Genomic DNA, 22,776 nt, shown 5'->3' with positions numbered 1-22,776 from the left:
AATATTAAGTTTTAAAAAAAAAATTAGAATACTTTATATGTACACAAAATAAAAACAAAAGTAAAGAATTTAAGGCTACGTTTATATAGAGTAGTTATAGGTATAAAATATTGCTACCTTTTTAAGGTTATATAGTAGCAAATAATTGGAGCCTATTCTTTAAAATTCTGATAAGCATGGAAGTTGAAAAGCGTAATCTTTGATCATGAATCGCATCACTTGAAATGTGCACCCAATACTTGAACGCCAAAAGAGTAGTTTTTGATACAGAAAAGCGTAGCCTTTGAGAATAGGCAACGACTAAATAGGTATTCCCCACTAAACTGTCTCCAAAAACTAAAAAAGCGTAGCCTTAGTCAAAAACATCATTTTTTATTTTTAACTACACTTTTCAAGAGTAGTTGAATTAGTGATTTTCTTGTAGTGACAACTGTTTCAAGCAACAGCGAAAAGATTATAAAAATATCTTCTATTCAATTTCTATAAGTAAAAAAAATTAAAAAATTATTAATGTTTCTTAGTTTTATACGATAAATTTAGCTAATATATATGAAAAAGATAACAAAAAATTGAGAAAAGTCTTAAACGGCTCTGACAATTATTTTCAAATGATAGAGACCCACAACAAAAAAATTTGTAAGTCCTAATTGGCATTTAACGGATAAATCAATAATTTAACGTCTTATATAAGTTTGTTTCATTAACCCAAAGAAAAAATATTGACGAATGGACTAACCAGTCTCACATAAATAAAGATCAAAAGTCTAAAAGATTTTTTTTGTTGAAAACTTCGTTATCTTTCGGGATAATTATCAAAAATCATTTAGAATTTTTTTCCAACTTTAATTAACTTTTTAAGTTTGAACTATATTATTTTTTTATATATATATTTTAAACTCATCTCATCTTAGCTAAACTTTCCAAAAACTTAGGAAAACAAATGAGATTAAATAAATGGATTTATTTGCCACCTTCTTTAAGAGAAAATTGATATAAATAGAGGAGCCTTAAGTACATTCAAGTATGATTTACGAATGAGTCTTAACTCATATGTCATATCTTTTCCTCCCTACCTCAAAGGTTTCAGGTTCAAATCCTAGAGATTGCAATCAAAGAGAAAATTTGGTAAATGTGTGAGAAGTGTATATGTATGTTGTGTACCTAAGATTGGAGGTTGTCCAATTCATTTAGGGTACCTAGAATTGGAGGTTGTCTAATCTACTTGACAAAAAAGAAAGAGTATAATTTTATACCCTATACACTTTCACATTACACATATTTTACTTTTAAATTCTTTTGACTTATGACGTCATAGTCTTTTGTAAAAACTATCACCGGCCGACCAAGTAACCACTTGAACTTGACACCTTTTGTGGGAACCCTCTCAAAAAAAGCTTTCCAAAGCTAGCTAAAACTTCAAAAAACAACCTTGTGTACCCACCAACTAGACACATAGAGTGACATCAAAGGCCAACTAACATCCCTAGTCTAAGGTGCAAAGGCCCCCTTGCCAACAACTGATCAACCAATACGGCAGAAAATTGTCCAGTGTCATGCATACACATGTAACATTGGGACATGCTTACAATGACTCCCTCGGTGGTGGGTTGATGTTGATGAGCTTCCCACATGCACTAGGCATCATTATACAAATAATGAATTTAGAAGACGAATAAAGTAGGGTTCTATTCTAGTTCAAGGTTTTTAGATGAAGAAGGAATGGCGCTCGTAACCTAACACGCAACATTTTGAATTTTCCTAAAACAACAACGACGTTGTCTTCTCTGCGTATACAATGATAGATTGATCTATTCCTATCACTGCACATAGCACTTAACCGCGTGCAACTTAACATTCCACCTTAGCAACAGACATTAGTAACTAATGGGCAAATCTAACTGGAGACTGTTATGATCAACGATAGTAACATTGATAGGGTCAAAATTTGTGATTTTTCGAAAGGAAAAGTATAGGCAATAAGATTAGTGAATAATGTGAACAATAGAATTAAAAAGGAAAATTAAAATTAAAATATTTAATCAGATGATTACTTAATTTCTAATCATTTCAAATTTTGAATTTAAAAAAATAAGGATTTGCAAATGGTTCAGTTACACCCATGATCACTTCTAACCACCCTGCTGCATTTGTGAATTGCGTTCTGTAACTCAGCACCGAGTATCTCCCACTCTTGCCAGTCCGTTGCCGCCCAAAACGCTAGCCGATGCCACCTACCTCTACGCCAACGTCCGAGCAGGCCCCCTTGCTGCATTTGTGAAGTGCATTATGCAACCCAACCACCGATTATCTCCCCCTCTCACTGGTTCGTCACCGCCAAGAACACCGGCCACCGTCGCCTAGCCACAACCAATGCCGCCTACCTCTACACCAATGTTCAAGCAGGTCCCCCTTCGCGTACAAGTTGTCCTTTGCACAGCACACCAACGCGCCGACTGTGTAGGCCCCCTGCAGTCCACTGTGTCCACCGTCGCAACCTCTTCATCTGGGACAAATCTATCCAAATACAGGGGACATTCGTGGCTGCCATTTCATACATACATCACCCCTCACTTCTATGTAAATGGAGTCCAATTTAGTTGAACCGCTTTGTCATGTCTCATCTTCGTTCACCGACGACAATTTTACGCATTTAATTGACAATCTTCTCAATCCGTGCGATGTGGAGGATGAACAATCTAACAAGATAAGCAATGAAGGTTGATGCAGTGATAATGGATGCTTATTTCATATAAATTAGATGGTTATTCTTAGTGCAAGTGGAGTATTCTATTTTATTTCAACCGTTTAATTAGATTCAAGATATTAATTCTCGATGCATCTAAATCTATTATGGTAGTAAATTGATAGTATAAATATATGTATGAAGACTTTAGATGTGTTAACGAATCATCTCATATATTTTTTACGTCGTTTAAAACTAATTAGAGTTTTAATTTCTAAATTTTTTAATCGTGAGGATGCATTGCACAATTAGACTTATTTGGATATACTGTTGCTTAGACTTACTACCTGTTTGTGAATATGTTGGATTATGGAAATTGAGAGACATAACAATTACTATGTAAGGATTAAAAAAGTTAATTATTTTTTTTATCTAACACCCGGTATTTCTTTTTCAATTAGAAAAATATGTTGATTTTATTGGAATATGTAGGAGTAATAAAAGGCAAAATTTTTAGAATGATTGTTTATTACTGGAGTCTTTAATACAATTGAAGGTCTCTTGTTTTGTATTTGGTTTGAACTCTTTTGGTTGATGAGTGGAGTTTTCTTTAGTTGATATTTATTTCATGGGACGGTATCTAATTAATTTGTTTGTGTGGGTTTGTGCGTGTATATTCGATTATAGGCCATGGAAGTTACAAACATTACTAAGTTTGGAAGTGATGAGACGGATCTTGGTCATGAGGTTTGAATTGTAGTTTATTGTTGTTTTTTCATGAACCGCGTGTTTGAATTGACTATTAATCATTGTGTGCATTGAGTGATGTTTGTTTTGAACTGATACGCAGTTACCAGATCATAATTGCCTTGGTGAAGATGAAATACCAAGAATTGGGATGTGGTTTGAGCATTTGCAACTGGCTCAGAAATTTTATGTGAGTTACGCAAAGAAAGTCGGTTTCGTAAGTAAGATACGGACCACAACATTTGACAGAACGACAAAGGAACCGATTAACTAAGCTATTCATTGTAATCGGAAGGGTTTCCACAAGTCTCGTGTCAAAGCACCAATATAGAAGAACATGATTAAGCGTGCCAAAGGTTTTTTAAATTAAATTTTCACAGTACTCATCACATTACATACCAATTGTAATTTTTAAGGTCTCTGTTGTTTTAGTTCATTGGTTATTTCTAAATAAACATCAAATTTTCTTTATCCGATGTGCTTACTTTTCTCCCAATTGTTGTTCTATTTTTTCCTCGATAGAACTTGAATAGTGCCAGTGATGACTCCTTTTTTGGTTTTTCTCACTCCATTAGATTAAAGTAAAATAAAGTATTGTCTTAAACAGAGAGTACATGTTCTTTTTATTGTTCGTGATCAATTTTATGTTTTAATTATGAAATCTTGTTGCTATGGAGATAAATAAATGGCAATAGTGAACTATTTTAGACTTTCTTAAACTTATATTTTTCTTTTCTTAAACAATTAGTGTAATGTATTTTGTGAAAGTAGGGAGAAGATTCGAACAAGTATTTTCGTAAAGGTGGAGCTTCCTTGTGACATTTAGTTAGTTTTTCCTTCATTTTTATTTTTACTACTGCACATAGTTATATTATATGCAGTTTTTCTATATTTTTATTGCATTGTACTTTTGATAGTATAGTATTTATTACATTGTAGATAGAATTAAGGATATACTCTTGTTTTAAATTTGAAGGAAGATTCTTATATTTGTACAATGAATAAGTCATGGATCATAAAGCCATGAAACTCAATAGAGTATGAGTAAAGGATTAGGAGGTTTATTGATTTCGTCTTTAAAAATAGTTCAGCTGAAGCAACTGTGTGCCCTTGTTTGAAGTGCAATTTTAGAAAAAAGGTGACCAAGGGTGAGATGTACGATCACTTGATATACCCAATTCTCCAATTCTCAGACCTTAGGTTCCACATTCCCACATTGTCTAGTGCCACGTATATTTCTGTCCATGACTTGGGGTACACCTAATAGGTTCACTAAATCCATATATTCATTACTATTATTACAATTATATAAGACTATGCATGCATGGTTATTATTTTTTACCTGAGTGGTGCATCTACATACAGCATCTCTTAGATTGTAATGTGCTATACTTTGAGGTGTCCACCTTCCACTACTGAACCTATTATATAATTTCACATAAATGTATATACACAAAATCATGGAAACTGGCCCCATCACAGACGTTTGGAAGTAGGCATTATTGGTGTCCTTTAAAGGGCTGGTAGGGATGGTCCCAACAGAGAAAACTCCAGTGATGTTGAAGTAGTCAGCTAGCTTCAGTGGTGTATTTGGTGCAACATATGACATACCGTTCACAGTATACTGACGGAGAAAAAATGTCGGTAAAGATTTTCACAAAAATATCGTGTTGCAAGTATTGTTCTTAACCGACAATTAAACCTCAATTAACGTTTAAATTGTTTGTAACAAATACAAACCTAATAAAATTAACAAAAGTATTTAAATCTCAAGTCGTCTCTCAAAAAATTGCAGGGAAGTGTACTTACTATTGGTTATAGAAAAATATTTTTTTGGGTTTTTGAATTAAGAGACAAGAAAATAAAAATGGCAAGAAAATAAACTAATAACTAAGAAAGTTCTTAGCAAGGAAAGAGAATTAGAAGTCCTATCCTCTTTATCATCGTCAATTGTGATGGTATATGTGAATTACCTTTACATAGTTAACCTCTAACCAATGGAGGAAGGTCAAGTGCATACAATCAACTTGAGTTCACAACTCCTAGTCAACTCATAGTGAAAGACTAGCTTTGGTGAAGTTCAAGCTAACCGGCAATCTTCAATCACCAATCAACAAAATACTTTTGATAACTCAAGAGTCTCTAAATAATCAATCCAAGTCAAGAACATAAAAATCTAAATTAAAATCCACCCAAACATTTTATCAAATACTTGGAAGGCGCAAAATTAAAGCATAGAAAAGTAATAAGATAATGTAAAATCTAAGACCAACAATTGCAAGGAGTCAATAATAACAAATGAAGAAAGAAGCAATAAACATGAAATACCTCAAATTGCATTAAAAGGAAATTGAATCTAACATGAAGAGTTCATAAACTAAATTAGGAAAATAAAGAAATCAACAAGAGAAGATAAAATAAGATGCTAGAATAATGGAATGTAGAAAATAAACTAAATTAAAGCAAGATGGAAATCTGAATTGTAGAAGAAATAAAACTAAAAACCCTAAAACCTAGAATCTCTCTCTAGAAACCTACATCTAAACCTAAAAATTGTGAATGAATGAAAAGTGATTGATTCCTTCCCCTTCCAGCTTCACTCTGCAGCCTCTAATCTGTATTTTTGGGCCTAAAACGTTGTCAAAAGCAATCCAAAAATTGCCCCAGCGTTTTCTCGTAATTGAGGCACGTGACGCTCGTCACGCGTATACGTCAGCCACGCGTACGTATTGTTGAACGAATTCCTAGTCACATGTACACGTCATCCACGCGTATGCGTCGCTTGCCTGCTACACCGGTCATGCGTATGCATCGTCCACGCGTGCGCGTCAAGGCTAGCTTCTCAAAACTTCAATTTCTTGTGTTCCTTCCACTTTTGCATGCTTCATTTTCATCCTCTAAGCCATTCCTGTCCTAGAAAACCTAAAATCAGTTAACGCACATATCACGGTATCGAATGGTAATAAGAGAAGATTAAAATTAGCAAATTTAATGCCAAAGAAGCATGTTTTCAATCATAGCACAAAATTAGTAAGAAAACTTAAAAACATGCAATTTATATGGATAAGTGTGAAAATAGTTGATAAAATCCACTCAATTCAATACAAAATAAACAGTAAAATAGTAGTTTATTACATACCTCTGTTTTCCATTTATGAAATGAGCATACTTTGCCAGAATTATGGTTCTTATTGGTTTGATTAGTTTGTAGGGGTATAATCTTTGTGGGTTTGGCCTTGGTCCACTTGCTGTCAGATTCCAACTAATTTCATTTAAACTACTTCAGAACTTGTTTTAGTTGCTAAATTCTAATACCATGTAACATGTAATATGCACATTCTCTGTTGTAGTGTATAGTTTTGGTTTGATAAAGAGAAGAAGCAATATCTAGAGTAGGCCCTAGAAAAAGAGTAGTAGATAGATGCGCATTTAAGTCGCTATAGTGAAGAATTGCAGTGGTGATGAGTACCCTTCCGGTGAATCTTGTGGAGACAACTATATAGTAATCCTTTTTATTTGCTTATACATATAAATAGTCTCATTAGTGGAAGCCTTGATAATATCTCTTGTTGTTAGCTATATATGATTGTAATTTGTAATCACAGTCTTTTAACATTTGTTGATTTGTTAAATATCATTCTAAAATATTCACAAAAATATTTTTATATTTTTAATTTTAGGTTGCAGATTTTGAATCACCGGCATAGATAAGACCATTTTATTCTACTAGTCATGAACTTCAACAACATAGGCCATCCAACAATTAAAGGAATTTTATGATTGAATTGTTAAATTTTCATGTTTGGATTAAGTTAGGAGTTTTTAAATTTACATGTTATGGACTATGCCTATGTACAACTTGTAGAATTCAACTTTGAAATACATTGTTGCTATTTTTTGAAATACAATGCTATTTTTGTAGAATTCAACTTTGATGTTGGTGAGATTATGACAGTTCAAAATAGTCACTGAATACAGAAAAAGTAGTCACAAAAATTAGTGACTTATTGATGGTTTCAAATTGAGAAACTATCACTAAAAATATTGCGAGCGGTTTAAACAGCTATTAAATATACCTAAAAGTTGTAAAAACTAATAATTTAGTTACGATTTCAAATCGTTACTAAAAAATTCGTGACGGGTTAAAACAATCACGAAATATTAGAAAAAAACAGCCATTAGATTTAGTAATTTAATGACACTTTTAAAACGTCGCGAAATACAACACAAAAAATATTTTGACAAGCGTTTCTAAATTAGTGACAGTTTTATATTTCAAAAATCGTCATAAATAATTTAGCAACACTTCTTATCAATGGTGGTTCAAAATCGTCACTATATCAGCTGGTGACGCTCAAATTTATTACTTCTTTTTTAATCGTGGCAAAAATATTTAATGATAGCTAAAACTGTCACCCTGCATTAAAAAAAATCGTTGCAAAAATGTTGTTTTGTTGTAGTGAATGTCTTTATGTTTTTGCCATTATAAAAAAAAAAAACACATTGCAAACTCTCTATAAGCACAATCCGCAGTTCAAAATAGACACAAATAAGAGCTTCAAGTGGTAAAACTCAAAGCAAGGGAAAACCAAAGTGAGATACTGGCATGTATATGGTCCCACAGTATCAAAAACAATAACGGCAACATATATAGAAGATTGAAGAACCATATTCAGACTCGAGAAATTTGTGTAGTAAACGCCAGCAAATAAAACAACACAAGCAGGTTAAGGTCCATCCGATCCCTTCCAAAGCAGAAGGTAGACAGTTTAACTTTCTTGAACAAGTCAACAAGCCTACCAGTATAAAATTGATGTAAACTATAAGTACCTTGTGCCCGGAAGCCTCGGTTATTACTTATTAGAGTTGCGGGTAGCGTGTTTTGTGCTAAAAACACATGCATGTTAGCAACCATCCACAACACGAGTTGTGTTGGGACCGCGTGATTTTATTATTATTATTATTATTATTATTATTGCGATCAAGTTGGTTTAATATTTTATTAACATAATAAAATTTAATTGAGGAGAAAGAAAGAGACATATAAGAAAAAGAAAAATATTTGGTTAAATTTGATTAAAAAATAATTTATTTGTCTAGCATTTCTCCTCTCTTATTCGTTATTATAAGATAGAGCTTAAATAATTTTTTTAAATTAAGATTTATATTTAATTTTATAATTTCACAAATCATTTTTCATTTGAATAATGCAAAATGTTTAATTGAATGAAAACTGACGCAGCCGTGTATCTTATAAAGTGACAAAAGATCTTAGATATTGTAATGCTGGACTATGGGCTTAATGTGCTAGCTAGTTTAATAGTTGCCACATAATTCTAGTTAGATATAATTAATAATATTAATAGGTATCATAATTTGTATGCCAGCTTGCATCATGAGGACCTGAAACTTTTTTTTTCCCTTCGGGATGACGGGATGAATAATAATATCGATTGATGAAGTTTGAATTTCGTTGTTAATTAAAAACGAAAAAGGGTTTGATGTTTATTATTTAGTTTTGTTTTTATATAACTATGAAGTTTCTTGATCTGCAAGTTATTCAAAAACAAAGAAGTAATGCAGAGAAGATGTGATTGAGAGAAATTGTATTGAAGTGTTTATGTAATTGTACATTGAGAGCCTTAAACCTTTACACACAAACTGATCACATTTTGTTAATTAAAATGTTTGCTTCTACTGTGTAATAATGGATTTGCAGCTAATAACAGTGCATTGAGGTTGTCACAAAACAATGTTAGAGGAATTGTAGATGGAATGCACAACTCTTTTAGAAGGTTCTCAAGCCAAACAATGTGTACTGATGCATCTGTTCAAGCAACAAAATTCAGCTTCTGCGGATGATCTTTTAACTGAAACTACTTGCTTTTTATTTGACCAAATCACATAATTGGAGCCTATGAACAGGCGTTGCCACTTGTTGATTGTTGATCATCAACGTCAGTAGTCCAATCAAAATCTACAAAAGCAAGAATTCTAAAATTAGGATTTTTAGTTAAGTAAAGACCGTGTGATATTGCATCTGATAAGTATCTCAAAATTCTTTTGAAGTTGTTTATGCATGAATTGGCTCACACGGTTCACCCAAAAGGCAATCTCCGGATGAATCAAAGTAGCATATGGAGGCCACCTACTATAGAGAGTAGCATCTTTAAATGCAACATGCCAGCCCTGTTAAGAAGATCTTTGACATACTTTTGTTGAGAAACATGTAATTCAGAATCAGAGAGCTTAGGAATATCTAAACTAAGAAAATAATGCAATGTGCCTAAGTCTTTCAAAGCAAACAAGAATTAAGATTTGCTATTAATTGATTAACTTCCTGTGAATTACTCCCTCTGATGACTCTGTCATCAACAGTAGTAATAAAAGGATCATATTTTTCTGTGAGTTCATCACACAAAGCTTCTATGTCATCATTAGTGGTGATGGGAGCACCAACAGCAGATATTTTTATTTTTGCCACATATTCTGAGGCAGAAAGATTCACTTGTTTGATTTCTTAAGCTGAGTCTTGAATTGCTTGGACTTGATCTTAGTAGCAGAAACAAAATAGCCTTGTAATTTCTCCCAAATTTTGTGGGCTAATTTACAATGTACCATTCGATTTCTGAAAGAAACATCCATTAATGCTAATAAAAAATTCAATGGTAAATCCAACGGTAATTAACATTTTTCCTGTAGTGAGCTAAAATTATAGTCCTAGATATTCCAATTTATGTAGGTATTGGAAATTATGTCTGAAGCTCAATCAGCATTTATTGCAAACTGAGGAGGTTGTTTAGCAAGTTGAATACACAATAATCTCATGATACTATGTGAAGTTTCTTAATCTGCAAGAAGTTATTCAAGAACAGAGAAGCAATGCAAACAAGGAATGTAGAGAGCAGAGAAGATGTAAATGAGAGAAATTGTATTGAATTGTTTCTATAATTGTACATTAAGAGCCTGAAATCTTTACACACAAGTTGATCTCATATATATTAGAGCCAAGTGTGAACCAGGACTTCAAGACTGTAATAACAGAAAACTAACCACTAAAACTACTTTCAAGACTCTCTTGATTTTCTAGTACATTGGTTTTATGGTTTGAGTCTTGTGTATTCCGTATTCGTAACACTAATATTAGAAAACCTAATATGCAACATGATTTTTATTCAACCAATTGAGAGAACCATCACTGATTTTCACTGCCTTGTATATTAATTCTGATTATTTTATCGTTTGTAAAACTAAATTTGGTGTTGCAGATTTGGATGAGTTTCTCCAAAAAATAAATTTTTTAAATAATTGATCTTGGTAAAATTTAAAAAGGATATAGTATAATTTTTGTCTTTGAAATTTGTTAAAAATTTTAAAAATATTCCTAAATTTTATTTTGTTTTAATTTTATTTATGAAGTTTTTGACTTACATCAAATATATCCCAAACAACTAAATTTTCAAAAATTTTAAAATCAATCAAGTAATAAACTAATAATGTATGATAATTATGTCTATTTTGCTTGTGTTAAAGGTTGTTTAATTTCTATAAAATTGTTGTTAAATTGGTTCTAAATATTTTAAAAATTAGCTATTTGGAGTATATTTGATGTAAATTAAAATTTTTTTAGACAAAATTAAAGTAAAATAAAACTTAAGAATATTTTTAAAATTTTTAATAAATTTAAAAAATAAAAAGTATACCTTATCTATTTTAAAATCTCTTTTATTAACAGTAAGATCCAAACAAACACTAAAAATAACAAACTTGTTTCATTGTTTCAATACTCTGTTGAGTTTGGAAAACTTAAATTAAAAGTGATGAACAAACATTATTAAATATGTTTAAGTGTTTAAATAATTTTCAATAGTTTGTTTGATGATTTTTATTCAAGTGTGCAGGAAGCAAAATAATTTTTTACAATAGGCCAAAAAGCTAATCAAGCCCACTTTGATTAATGAATTAATTTAGTCTCGTGCAAATTAAATAGATCAAGTGACTGAATTTTGAGATTGAGATAAGCCCAATAGGTTGAAAAAATATTAAGCCTTTGGTACAAAATGTTTTAATCATTACGGCTGAATTATTTTTATGTTGATTGGGCCAAAAATAGTAGAGCAGCCCACTTTGGTCAAAATATTATTTTAGCAAATTAATTCAAATACAAAGTGGCTGAATTTTGAAATCAAGAAAAGCCCAAACCTCAGATCCATTTTGATAAAACAAATGACGAAGAAAGTGGTCCAAGGATGCCATACGTTAATCACAAAAACAAAGGGGCCCAATTTTGTTGAAGCATGTTTTGGTTATCAATTCACTTTGGTGAAATTCAAATTTTAAACAAATTGAATGCATGTTTTCCACAATTATCACTCACATCTCTGATGGAATTCAAATTTAAATTAACTTGGCTTAATTGCATGCCTTGAAAATAGGAAAGAGAAAGGTCAAATTGATTTGATGGCCTTTAATGTTTCACACATTACTAGGCTTGGAAAAAGAGAAGTGGTTTATTAATTCATTTTAATTACCTTCTTTACTACTAGTAAAAGCATTTCACTCTTCTCTCTCTTTTCTTTCTTTGCTTTTGGTCATATCATCAGGAAAGGAGGATATGCAAGTTATCAGAAGAGAGCTACAAGAAATAGAAGCTATGAACAAGCAAGAGGCTAAGGTGATGATGGCCTTAGCAAAAGAAAAAGAAATCCACAGTAGGGTATGGCTGAGATCTTTGTCACTTATGGTAAGAAGTGGTGAGGAGGTCTCAAACTCTCCATACCTGAAAATGGAGAAGATCCAACTCGGTCAAAGGAAGAAAATTCCTTGGAAGCATGGCTCGTCTCTACTTTTGATCAACTACCACAGGAGGTAGCTACTGTAGCTACGTGGAGGAAGAGGCAGAAGATAAGAGCAGGAGGAGCTGTTAAGCATCAAGGACTCATCAAGGGCCAGGAATCCTTCTTGGGGAGCAAGTCAAGATGGAAGGCCCGGATTGATGAAGCTTGATGAGAAGGGATGACACAGAGGTAATTGCATGTTGGTTTTAGCATTCGGTTTTCTCTCTTCTCTCTCTGTCCAAACCGGTTTTGATATTGAAGAAGAAGAAGATTGGCTCAGTTCAACCGTTTCAACCTTGGAAGCTTCCCCTTCTATAAATAAGGGTGAACGGCCAAGGCTTGAGACAAGGAGTGAGAGCACTTGTTTGGGTTTCCATAGCTCTTGGAGCTGTTTATTCTTCTTCTTCATGGCTTTCATTGAATATTTCTTTTTCTCAGTGAGTCTGTCTGTGTTTCATTGGTAAAAGGCAAAATGTGAGATTTGTAAGAAAAAGCCAATGAGTGAAAAAAGGCAGAGAGTTAAAGAAAAAGCCATTATTATCTCAGAAATTATTTGTATGTATTTCTGTTTTGTTGTCATGATCCTGAGGGGATCCCCTTGCAAGTTGGGATAGCACTTAGCAGTTGAAAGTTTGGTAGGTGACCAAGTCAAGTTCAGGGTTGGGGATAGATTCTGGACTTGTCCCAGATAGGAAGGGTAGTGGTGGACGAAATTATGATTCATATGTTATTGCATTTTGTAAAATTCATTGCTTTTTCTTTTCCTGGAAATGGTGCCAAAAACATGATGCCAATACCATGGTTTACAACTATGTGTTGTCACAACTCTGTTCAACTTAACCAGCAAGTGTACTGGGTCCTCCAAGTAATACCTTACGTGAGTAAGGGTCGATCCCACAGAGATTGTTGGTATGAAGCAAGCTATGGTTACCTTGTAAATCTCAGTTAGGCAGATTAAATGGTTTATGATAAGTTCGAAAATAAATAATAAACAGAAAATAAAATAGGATCGAAATACTTATGTAAATCAATAGTGGGAATTTTAGATAGGCGTATAGAGATGCTGTGCTCCTCTTGAATCTCTATTTTCTTATTACATTCATCCAATCCTTCTTACTCCTTTCCATGGCAAGCTGTATGTAGGGCATCACCGTTGTCAATGGCTACATCCCATCCTCTCAGTGAAAATGGTCCTATGCTCTGTCACAGCACGGCTAATCATCTGCTACTCGGAATACCACAGACAAGGTTAGACTTTCCGGATTCCCATGAATGCCGCCATCTATCTAGCTTATACCACGAAGATTCTGTTGGGGAATCTAAGAGATATGTGCCTGGCCTAAGGTAGAACGGAAGTGGTTGTCAGTCACGCGCGTTCATAGGTGAGAATGATGATGAGTGTCATGGATCATCTAAGTGAGAATGATAATGAGGGTCACTTTCATCATTATATTCATCATGTTCTTGGGTACGAATGAATATCTTGGAATAAGAATAAGAGAGATTTGAATAAAAGAAAATGGAATTGCATTAATACTTGAGGTACAGCAGAGCTCCACACCCTTAATCTATGGTGTGCAGAAACTCCACCGTTGAAAATACATAAGTAAAAGGTTCAGGCATGGCCGAATGGCCAACCCCCATGATCTGAGAACTAATCGTCCCAAGATGATCCTAAGATCTAAAGTGATCAAAAGATGTCCAATACAATAGTAAATTATCCTATTTATACTAGACTAGCTACTAGGGTTTACATGAGTAAGTAATTGATGCATAAATCCACTTCCGGGGCCCACTTGGTGTATGCTTGGGCTGAGCTTGATCTATCCACGAGCTGAGGCTTTTCTTGGAGTTAAACACCAAGTTATAGCGTGTTTCTGGCGTTCAACTCCGGGTCGTGACGTGTTTCTGGCGTTTGACTCCAAACAGCAGCATGTACTTGGCGTTGAGCACCACTTTACGTCGTCAATTCCCAAATAAAGTATGAACTATTATATATTGCTGGAAAGCTCTGGATGTCTACTTTCCAACGCTGTTGAGAGCGCGCCATTTGGAGTACTATAGCTCCAGAAAATCCATTTCGAGTGCAGGGAGGTCAGATTCCAACAGCATCAGCAGTCCTTTGTCAGCCTCCTTCTCAGAGTTTTGCTCAAGTCCCTCAATTTCAGCCAGAAATTACCTGAAATTACAGAAAAACACACAAACTCATAGTAAAGTCCAGAAATGTGAATTTAACATAAAAACTAATGAAAACATCCCTAAAAGTAGCTTGAACTTACTAAAAACTACCTAAAAACAATGCCAAAAAGCGTATAAATTATCCGCTCATCAGGTAGTTCCTAGGGAGAATTGGTGTCTGTAATCAGTTTGATTATAGTGAAATTCTGTCACAGTTGTGATGGAGACTGGATGTAGGCTGCATTGCACTAAGCAGCTGAACCAGGATACTTCTGGGTTTGATTCTCTCTTTCTCTTCTACTCCTTTACTGTTTCTGTTCGTGGGAGACAAAATTGAAAAATATCTCCTAACCAGTTACGAGACAAAAAAAATGTCTATTGGCTAGTCATGAGACAAAAAGCAGAAATATATCCTGAAGCTATTCTAAAAAACCAGAAAGTAACATTTAGAGAAAGATGGCTAAGATTCAACCCCCTTCTCTTAGCCACTGATAACCATCAATTGGTATCAGAGCTTGGTCTCAAAGAGATCAAGTTTCACAGCTTGGAGGAAAAGATCCTGATGGCGAACTACATGGATTCAAACATGGTGGCTTATATTCTGACAGAAGGACAGTCCAATAACATATCTTCATTCTTTAAAAAAAATTCAACTACTGAAAAGAGAGAATGAAGATCTTTTCTCAGTCAGTAGATTACAGCATGTGGAAGATAATCATAAATGATCCTCAAGTCCCTACAAAGGATGGCGCTGGTGGTATTGTCTCTCTTAAAGCCGAAGCAGAATTGAATGAAGATGATAAAAGAAAAGGAAAACTAAATCGTAATGTTGTCAACATGCTGAACTGTGTAATCAACTTCAAGGAATACTAGAAGGATTCAAGATGTAAAACAGCAAAGAAAATCTGGAATAAAGTTTCAAGTCACACCTGAGGGCATCACAAAAAAAATCAAAAGTGACATGCTGAGCAGAGAGTATGAGATGTCCTCTATGAGGAAGGAGAATCAATTAATGACATGATTCTTTATCATCATTAATAGCTTGGATGCTATGGGGATTACTCATTCCGAACAGATGCTAGTGAGGAAAATCTTGAGAAGCTTGACAAGAGAGTGGAAAGTGAAATAACCTGTAATGAGTTGAGAGAAAAGTTACTAGCATATAAAAAAATGATGATACAAAAAAAAATAAAGGAGAGGGGAGAGTGGCTCTTAAATCTTGCACTAAATCATTAGATGATGAATCCAGTGATTGTTTATAAGATTACGAGTTTGTATGTTTTGCTAGGAAACTTAGAATGATGATGAAACTCAAAGGAAGAAGCAGAGGTGGCAACTCAAAGAAACCAAAAGAAAAGGACTTATGGCTTCTTAGGAGGATCTCAAGATTAACTCAGATAAGGAAGAAGACTCCGAAGATAGAACACAAATCTGTTTCATAACTGATGAATCTCAACAAGAAGAGGTAAATTTCTATGACTTATCTCTTGATGATTTGCATGTGACTATTGATGATCTATCTCACCTTTCTGAAATATTGCTGAATAAATACAACAAATGTAAATCTGAAAATAAAGTTTTGAATGCTGAAAATGAGTTTTTGAAAGAAAAGGGTAAAGGAAACCAAATGTGCTTTTGATTTTATTAAAGAAAATATATTTTTTCTGAAATTAAAATGTTCAACGGAAAGCACATTATTGATCTCTCTAAAAAAAAACTATTGCTGAAACTCGAAAGATTAAATGATCAAAAGTTTGAATCATGATTTAGCAAAGTTTGCACATAACTCAAGTAACTTAGACAAATTACTTGCTAATCAAAGAACTTTGTTTGAAAAATCAGGTTTAGGGTATGTAATGATTGTTTGTGATGCACTTGGAAAACCAAGAAGGATTAACTTCAAAGGATCCAAATTAGTTTGGATACCTAAAAGATTTGTGCAGTTTTGCTTAGCATCCAAGAAGAAGAAAGCCATGTGATACTTGAATAGGGGATGTTCTAGGTACATAACCGAAAAGTCCACTTTCTTCATCAAGCTTGATAAATTCAATAGAAGCTTTGTGACTTTCGGTGACAATGGTAAATGAAAAATTGTGACCATAGGTAAGGTTGGTAAGAATTTCTCAACTTTCATTGATGTTGTAATTTGAGTTGATGGGTTGAAATACAATCTTCTAAGTATTAGCCAATTGTGTGATTTATGCTATTTGGCTATTTTCAAGAAATTGAAATGCTTGGTTCTGTGTTGATGAGCGTATAATTTATACGATTTTTGGCATTGTTTTTAGGTAGTTTTTAGTAGGATCTACCTACTTTTAGGAATGTTTTTATTAGTTTTTACGCAAAATTCACATTTCTGAACTTTACTATGAGTTTGTGTGTTTTTCTGTGATTTTAGATAATTTCTGGCTGAAATTGAGGGACCTGAGCAAAAATCTGATTCAGGCTGAAAAAGGACTGCTGATGCTGTTGGATTCTGACCTCCCTGCACTCGAAATGAATTTTATGGAGCTTCAAAACTCCAAATGGTGCGCTTTCAATGGCTTTGGAAAGTAGACATCCAGAGCTTTCCAGAAATATATAATAATCTATACTTTGTTCGAGTTTAGACAACGCAAATTGGCGTTCAATGCCAGTTCCATGCTATATTCTGGAGTAAAACGTCAGAAACACGTCACAAACCAGAGTTAAACGCCAAAAACACGTTACAACTTGGCGTTTAACTCCAAGAGAAGCCTCTACACGTGTAAATCTCAAGCTCAACCCAAGCACACACCAAAGTGGGCCCCAGAAGTGGATTTCTGCACTTAGAATTATTTCTATAAACCCTAGTAGCTAGTCTAGTATAAGTAGGACTTTTTACTATTGTATTTTCATCTGGGATTTTACATCTTTGATCACATTTGAGGGCTGGCCATTCGACCATGCCTAGACCACCATCACTTATGTATTTTCAACGGTGGAGTTTCTACACACCATAGATTAAGGTGTGAAGCTCTGCTGTACCTCGAGTTTTAATGCAATTACTACTATCTTTTATTTAATTCAAGCTTATTCTTATTCTAAGATATTACTCGTACTTCAACCTGATAGATGTGATGATCCGTGACACTCATCATCATCCGTCCTTATGAATGCGTGCCTGACAACCACTTCCGTTCTACAAGCGAAAGCTAGAGTGAATATCTCTTGGATTCCTTAACCAGAATCTTCGTGGTATAAGCTAGAATGATTGGCGGCCATTCTTGAGAATTTGAAAAGTCTAAACCTTGTCTGTGGTATTCCGAGTAAGATTCAGGGATTGAATGAATGTGACGAGCTTCAAACTCGCGATTGTTGGGCGTAGTGACAGATGTAAAAGAATCAATGGATTCTATTCCGACATGATCGAGAACCGACAGATGATTAGCTGTGTTGTGACAGAGCATTTGGACCATTTTCACTGAGAGGATGGGATGTAGTCATTGACAACAGTGATGCCCTACATATAGCTTGCCATGGAAATGAGTAAGAAGGATTGGATAAAAGCAGTAGGAAAGCAGAGATTCAGAAGTAACACAGCATCTCCATACACTTATCTGAAATTCCTACCAATGATTTACTTAAGTATCTCTATCTTTATTTTATGCTTTATTTATTATTATTTTTGAAAATCATTTATAACCATTATAATCTGCCTAACTGAGATTTACAAGATGATCATAGCTTGCTTCATACCAACAATCTCCGTGGGATCGACCCTTACTCACGTAAGGTTTATTACTTGGACGATCCAGTGCTCTTGCTGGTTAGTTGTGCAAAGTTGTGAAGAATGTGAGTGAACCATAGTAGTGTGCACCAAGTTTTTGGATCCATTGCTAAGAATTGTTCAAGTTATGAAAAGAGTAAATCACAATTTTGCCTATCAAGTTTTTGGCGCCATTGCCGGGGATTGTTCGAGTTTGGACAACTGACGGTTCATCTTGTTGCTCAGATTAGGTAATTTTCCTTTATTTTGTTTTCAAAAAGTTTTCAAAATTTTTTTCAAAAATTTTTTTCTTTGTTTTTGTTTTTCTAAAAAATAATTTTCGAAAAAAAATACAAAAAATTTTTAATAAATCATAAAAATAAAAAAATATATTGTGTTTCTTGTTTGAGTCTAGTGTCAATTTTTAAGTTTAATGTCAATTGCATGTCTTTAAAAATTTGTGCATTTTTCGAAAACTCATGCATGGTGTTCTTCATGATCTTCAAGTTGTTCTTGGTAAGTCTTCTTTTTTTATCTTGATATTTTCTTGTTTTGTGTTTTTTGTTGTTTCTCATATTCATTTTTGCATTCATAGTGTCTAAGCATTAAAGATTTCTAAGTTTGGTGTCTTGCAGTTTTTCCTTTCTTGAAAACTTTTCAAAAATAAGTTCTTGATGTTCATCTTGATCTTCAAAGTGTTCTTGGTGTTCATCTTGACATTCATAGTGTTCTTGCATGCATCATGTGTTTTGATTCATAATTTTCATGTTGTGAGTCATTTTTATGTTTTTCTCTCTCATCGTTAAAAATTCAAAAAATCAAAAAATATCTTTTCCTTATTTCTCTCATAAATTTTGAAAATTTGAGTTGACTTAGTCAAAAAATTTTAAAACTTAACTATTTCTTATAAGTCAAGTCATTTTCAATTTTTAAAAATCCTATCTTTTCAAAATCTTTTTAAAAATCAAATATTTTTCTTTTTTCTTTTAAGATTTTCGAAAATTTGAAAACATTTCTCAAAATCTTTTCTTATCTTTATTTCAAAATTTTCGAAAACTTTACTAACAATTAATGTGATTGATTCAAAAATTTGAAGTTTGTTACTTTCTTGTTAAGAAAGGTTCAATCTTTAAATTCTAGAATCATATCTTTTAGTTTCTTGTTAGTCAAGTAATCAATTTTAATTTTAAAAAAATCAAATCTGTTTCCAAAATATCTTTTTCAATCATATCTTTTCAAAATATCTTTTTTTTAAATTATATCTTTTTCAAAATTAATTTCAAAATCTTTTCTAAACTTCTTATCTTTTCAAAATTGATTTTCAAATCTTTTTCAACTAACTAATTGACTTTTTGTTTGTTTCTTAGCTTTTTCAAAACCACCTAACTAATTTTATCTCTCTAATTTTCGAAAACTCATTTCCTTTTTTTAAAAAAAATTCTTTTTTTATTAACTAATTGTTTCAAATTTTAATTTTAATTTTAATTCTTCTCTTAATTTTCGAAAATCACTAACCCTTTTTCAAAATTAATTTTCGAAATTCTCTCTCTCATCTCTTTCTATTTATTTATTCATTTACTAACACTTCTCTTCATCTTAAAATTCGAACCCCCTCTTCCTCTCTGAGTTCAAATTTTCCTCTTTTCCTTCTTCTATTCTTTTCTTCTTCTACTAACATAAAGGAATATTTTTACTGTGGTAAAGAGGATCCCTATTATTATTTTCTGTTCCCTTCTTTTTCATATGAGCAGGAGCAAGGACAAGAATATTCTTGTTGAAGCAGATCCTGAACCTGAAAGGACTCTGAAGAGGAAACTAAGAGAAGCTAAATTACAACAATCCATAGACAACCTTACAGAAACTTTCGAAAAGGAAGAGGAGATGGCAGCCGAAAATAATAATGCAAGGAGGATGCTTGGTGACTATACTACACCCACTTCCAAGTTTGATGGAAGAAGCATCTCAATCCCTGCCATTGGAGCAAACAATTTTGAGCTGAAACCTCAACTAGTTGCTCTAATGCAATAGAACTGCAAGTTTCATGGACTTCCATCAGAAGATCCCTATCAGTTTTTAACTAAATTCTTGCAGATCTGTGAGACTGTTAAGACTAATGGAGTAGATCCTGAAGTCTACAGGCTCATGCTTTTCCCTTTTGCTGTAAGAGATAGGGCTAGAACATGGTTGGACTCTTGGGATAAGCTGGTCATGGCCTTCTTGGCTAAGTTCTTTCCTCCTCAAAAGCTGAGCAAGCTTAGAGTGGATGTTCAGACCTTCAAATAAAAAGATGGTGAATCCCTTTATGAAGCTTGGGAAATATACAAGCAGATGACCAAAAGGTGTCCTTCTGACATGCTTTCAGAGTGGACCATTTTGGATATATTCTATTATGGTCTATCTGAGTTCTCTAAGATGTCACTGGACCATTCTGCAGGTGGATCCATTCACCTAAAGAAAATGTCTGCAGAAGCTCAAGAACTCATTGACATGGTTGTAAATAACCAATTCATGTACACTTCTGAGAGAAATTCTGTGAGTAATGGGACACCTCAGAGGAAGGGAGTTCTTAAAATTGATGCTCTGAATGCCATATTAGTTCAGGACAAAATGTTGACTCAGCAAGTCAACATGATTTCTCAAAGTCTGAATGGATGGAAAAATGCATCCAATAGTACTAAAGAGGCATCTTCTGAAGAAGAAGCCTATGCTCCTGAGAACCCTGCAATGGCAGAGGTGAATTACATGGGTAAACCCTATGGGAACACCTATAATTCTTCATGGAGAAATCATCCAAACTTCTCATGAAAGGATCAACAAAAGCCCCAACAAGGCTTTAATAATGGTGGAAGAAACAGGCTTAGCAATAACAAGCCTTCTCCATCATCTTCTCAGCAACAGACAGAGCATTCTGAGCAGAGCTCCTCTAGCTTAGAAAATATATTCTCTGATCTGTCTAAGGCCACTTTAAGTTTCATGAGTGAAACAAGGTCATCCATCAGAAATTTGGAGGCACAAGTGGGCCAGCTGAGTAAGAAAATCAATGAAACTCCTCCTAGTACTCTCCCAAGCAATACTGAAGAGAATCCAAAAAGAGAGTGCAAGGCCATTGACATAATCAAAATGGCTGAACCTAGAGAGGAAGGGGAGGACATGAATCCCAATGAGGAAGACCTCATGGGACGTCTCTCAGACAAGAAGGAGTTCCCTATTGAGGACCTAGAGGAATCTGAGGCTCACATAGAAACCACAGAGATTCCATTAAATCTCCTTCTTCCATTCATGAGCTCTGAAAACTATTCTTCCTCTGAATGCCAAGTTGTTTGGTAATGAGACTTAGAAAGATGCACCTCCCTTGCTCATTAGTAAACTAGATACATGGGTTCAACAAACTTTACCTCAAAAGAAACAAGATCCTGGTAAATTCTTAATACCCTGTTCCATGGGCGCCATGACTTTTGAGAAGGCTCTGTGTGACTTGGGGTCAGGTATAAAGCTTATGCCACTCTCTGTAATGGAGAAACTAGGGATCTTTGAGATACAAGCTGCCACATTCTCATCAGAAATGGCAGACAAGTCAATAAGACAAGCTTATAGAATGGTAGAGGATGTGTTAGTGAAGGTTAAAGGCCTTTACATCCCTGGTAATTTCATAATCTTAGACACTAGGAGGGAGAAGGATGAATGTATCATCCTTGGAAGAGCCTTCCTAGCCACAGCAAGAGCTGTGATTGATGTTAACAGAGGAGAATTAGTCCTTCAATTGAATGGGGACTACCTTGTGTTTAAGGCCCAAGGCTATCTTTCTGTAAACATAGAAAAGAGGCATGATAAGCTTCTCTCAATACAGAGTCAAACAAAGCCCCCACAGTCAAACTCTAAGTTTGGTGTTGGGAGGCCACAACCAAACTCTAAGTTTGGTGTTGAACCCCCACATTTAAACTCTAAGTTTGGTGTTGGAGGGTCCCAACAATGCTTTGATAATCTGTGAAGCTCCATGAGAGCTCACTGTCAAGCTATTGACATTAAAGAAGCGCTTATTGGGAGGCAACCCAATTTTTATTTATCTATATTTCTCTTGTTCTTTTATGTTTTATTAGGTTTATGATCATGTGGAGTCATAAAAAATTACTAAAATTAAAAACAGAATCAAAAACAGCAGAAGAAACAGCACACCCTGGAGGAAGAGCTTACTGGCGTTTAAACTCTAGTAAGGAGCATCTGGCTGGCATTCAATGCCAAAACAGAGCATGAATCTAGCGTTGAACGCCAGAAACAAGTAGCAATCTGGCGTTCAAATGCCAGGATTGCACCCTGAGGAAAGCTGGCGTTAAACGCCAGAAATAAGCATGGAACTGGCATTTAACGCCAGAAACATGCTGCAGATTGGTGTTGAATGCCAGAAACAAGCATCAATTTGGCGTTGAACGCCAGGATTGCATGCAGAGGGCATTTTACATGCCCCATTGGTGCAAGGATGATAAATCCTTGACACCTCAGGATTTGTGGACCCCAACAGGATCATCTCAAGATCTGTGGATCCCACAGGATCCCTACCTACCTCAACTCACCTTCTCTCTTCTTCACACAATCCAATAACACTCTTT

The 22,776-nt window shown here is 34.2% G+C and overlaps 1 protein-coding gene across 1 annotated transcript in view; it reads right to left on the bottom strand.

The window, feature by feature from the left end:
• Positions 1-4,591: 4,591 nt before the first annotated feature.
• LOC110273598 (L-ascorbate oxidase homolog) overlaps positions 4,592-22,776 on the bottom strand; it is a 35,222-nt gene continuing 17,037 nt past the window's right edge. Inside the window, exons 2-6 of the mRNA XM_052251605.1 lie at positions 6,754-6,949; positions 6,570-6,678; positions 4,915-5,054; positions 4,773-4,851; positions 4,592-4,690 (exon numbers count right to left, since the gene is read on the bottom strand). Of these exons, the coding sequence (XP_052107565.1) occupies positions 4,592-4,690; positions 4,773-4,851; positions 4,915-5,054; positions 6,570-6,678; positions 6,754-6,949 (623 nt within the window). The remainder of the gene's footprint in view (positions 4,691-4,772; positions 4,852-4,914; positions 5,055-6,569; positions 6,679-6,753; positions 6,950-22,776) is intronic.

This window comes from Arachis duranensis, chromosome 7, assembly GCF_000817695.3.
Source record: "Arachis duranensis cultivar V14167 chromosome 7, aradu.V14167.gnm2.J7QH, whole genome shotgun sequence".
Classification (NCBI taxonomy): domain Eukaryota; kingdom Viridiplantae; phylum Streptophyta; class Magnoliopsida; order Fabales; family Fabaceae; genus Arachis; species Arachis duranensis.
Note: the sequence above shows the minus strand (reverse complement) of the source record. Positions and strands in the feature narration are given on the sequence as shown.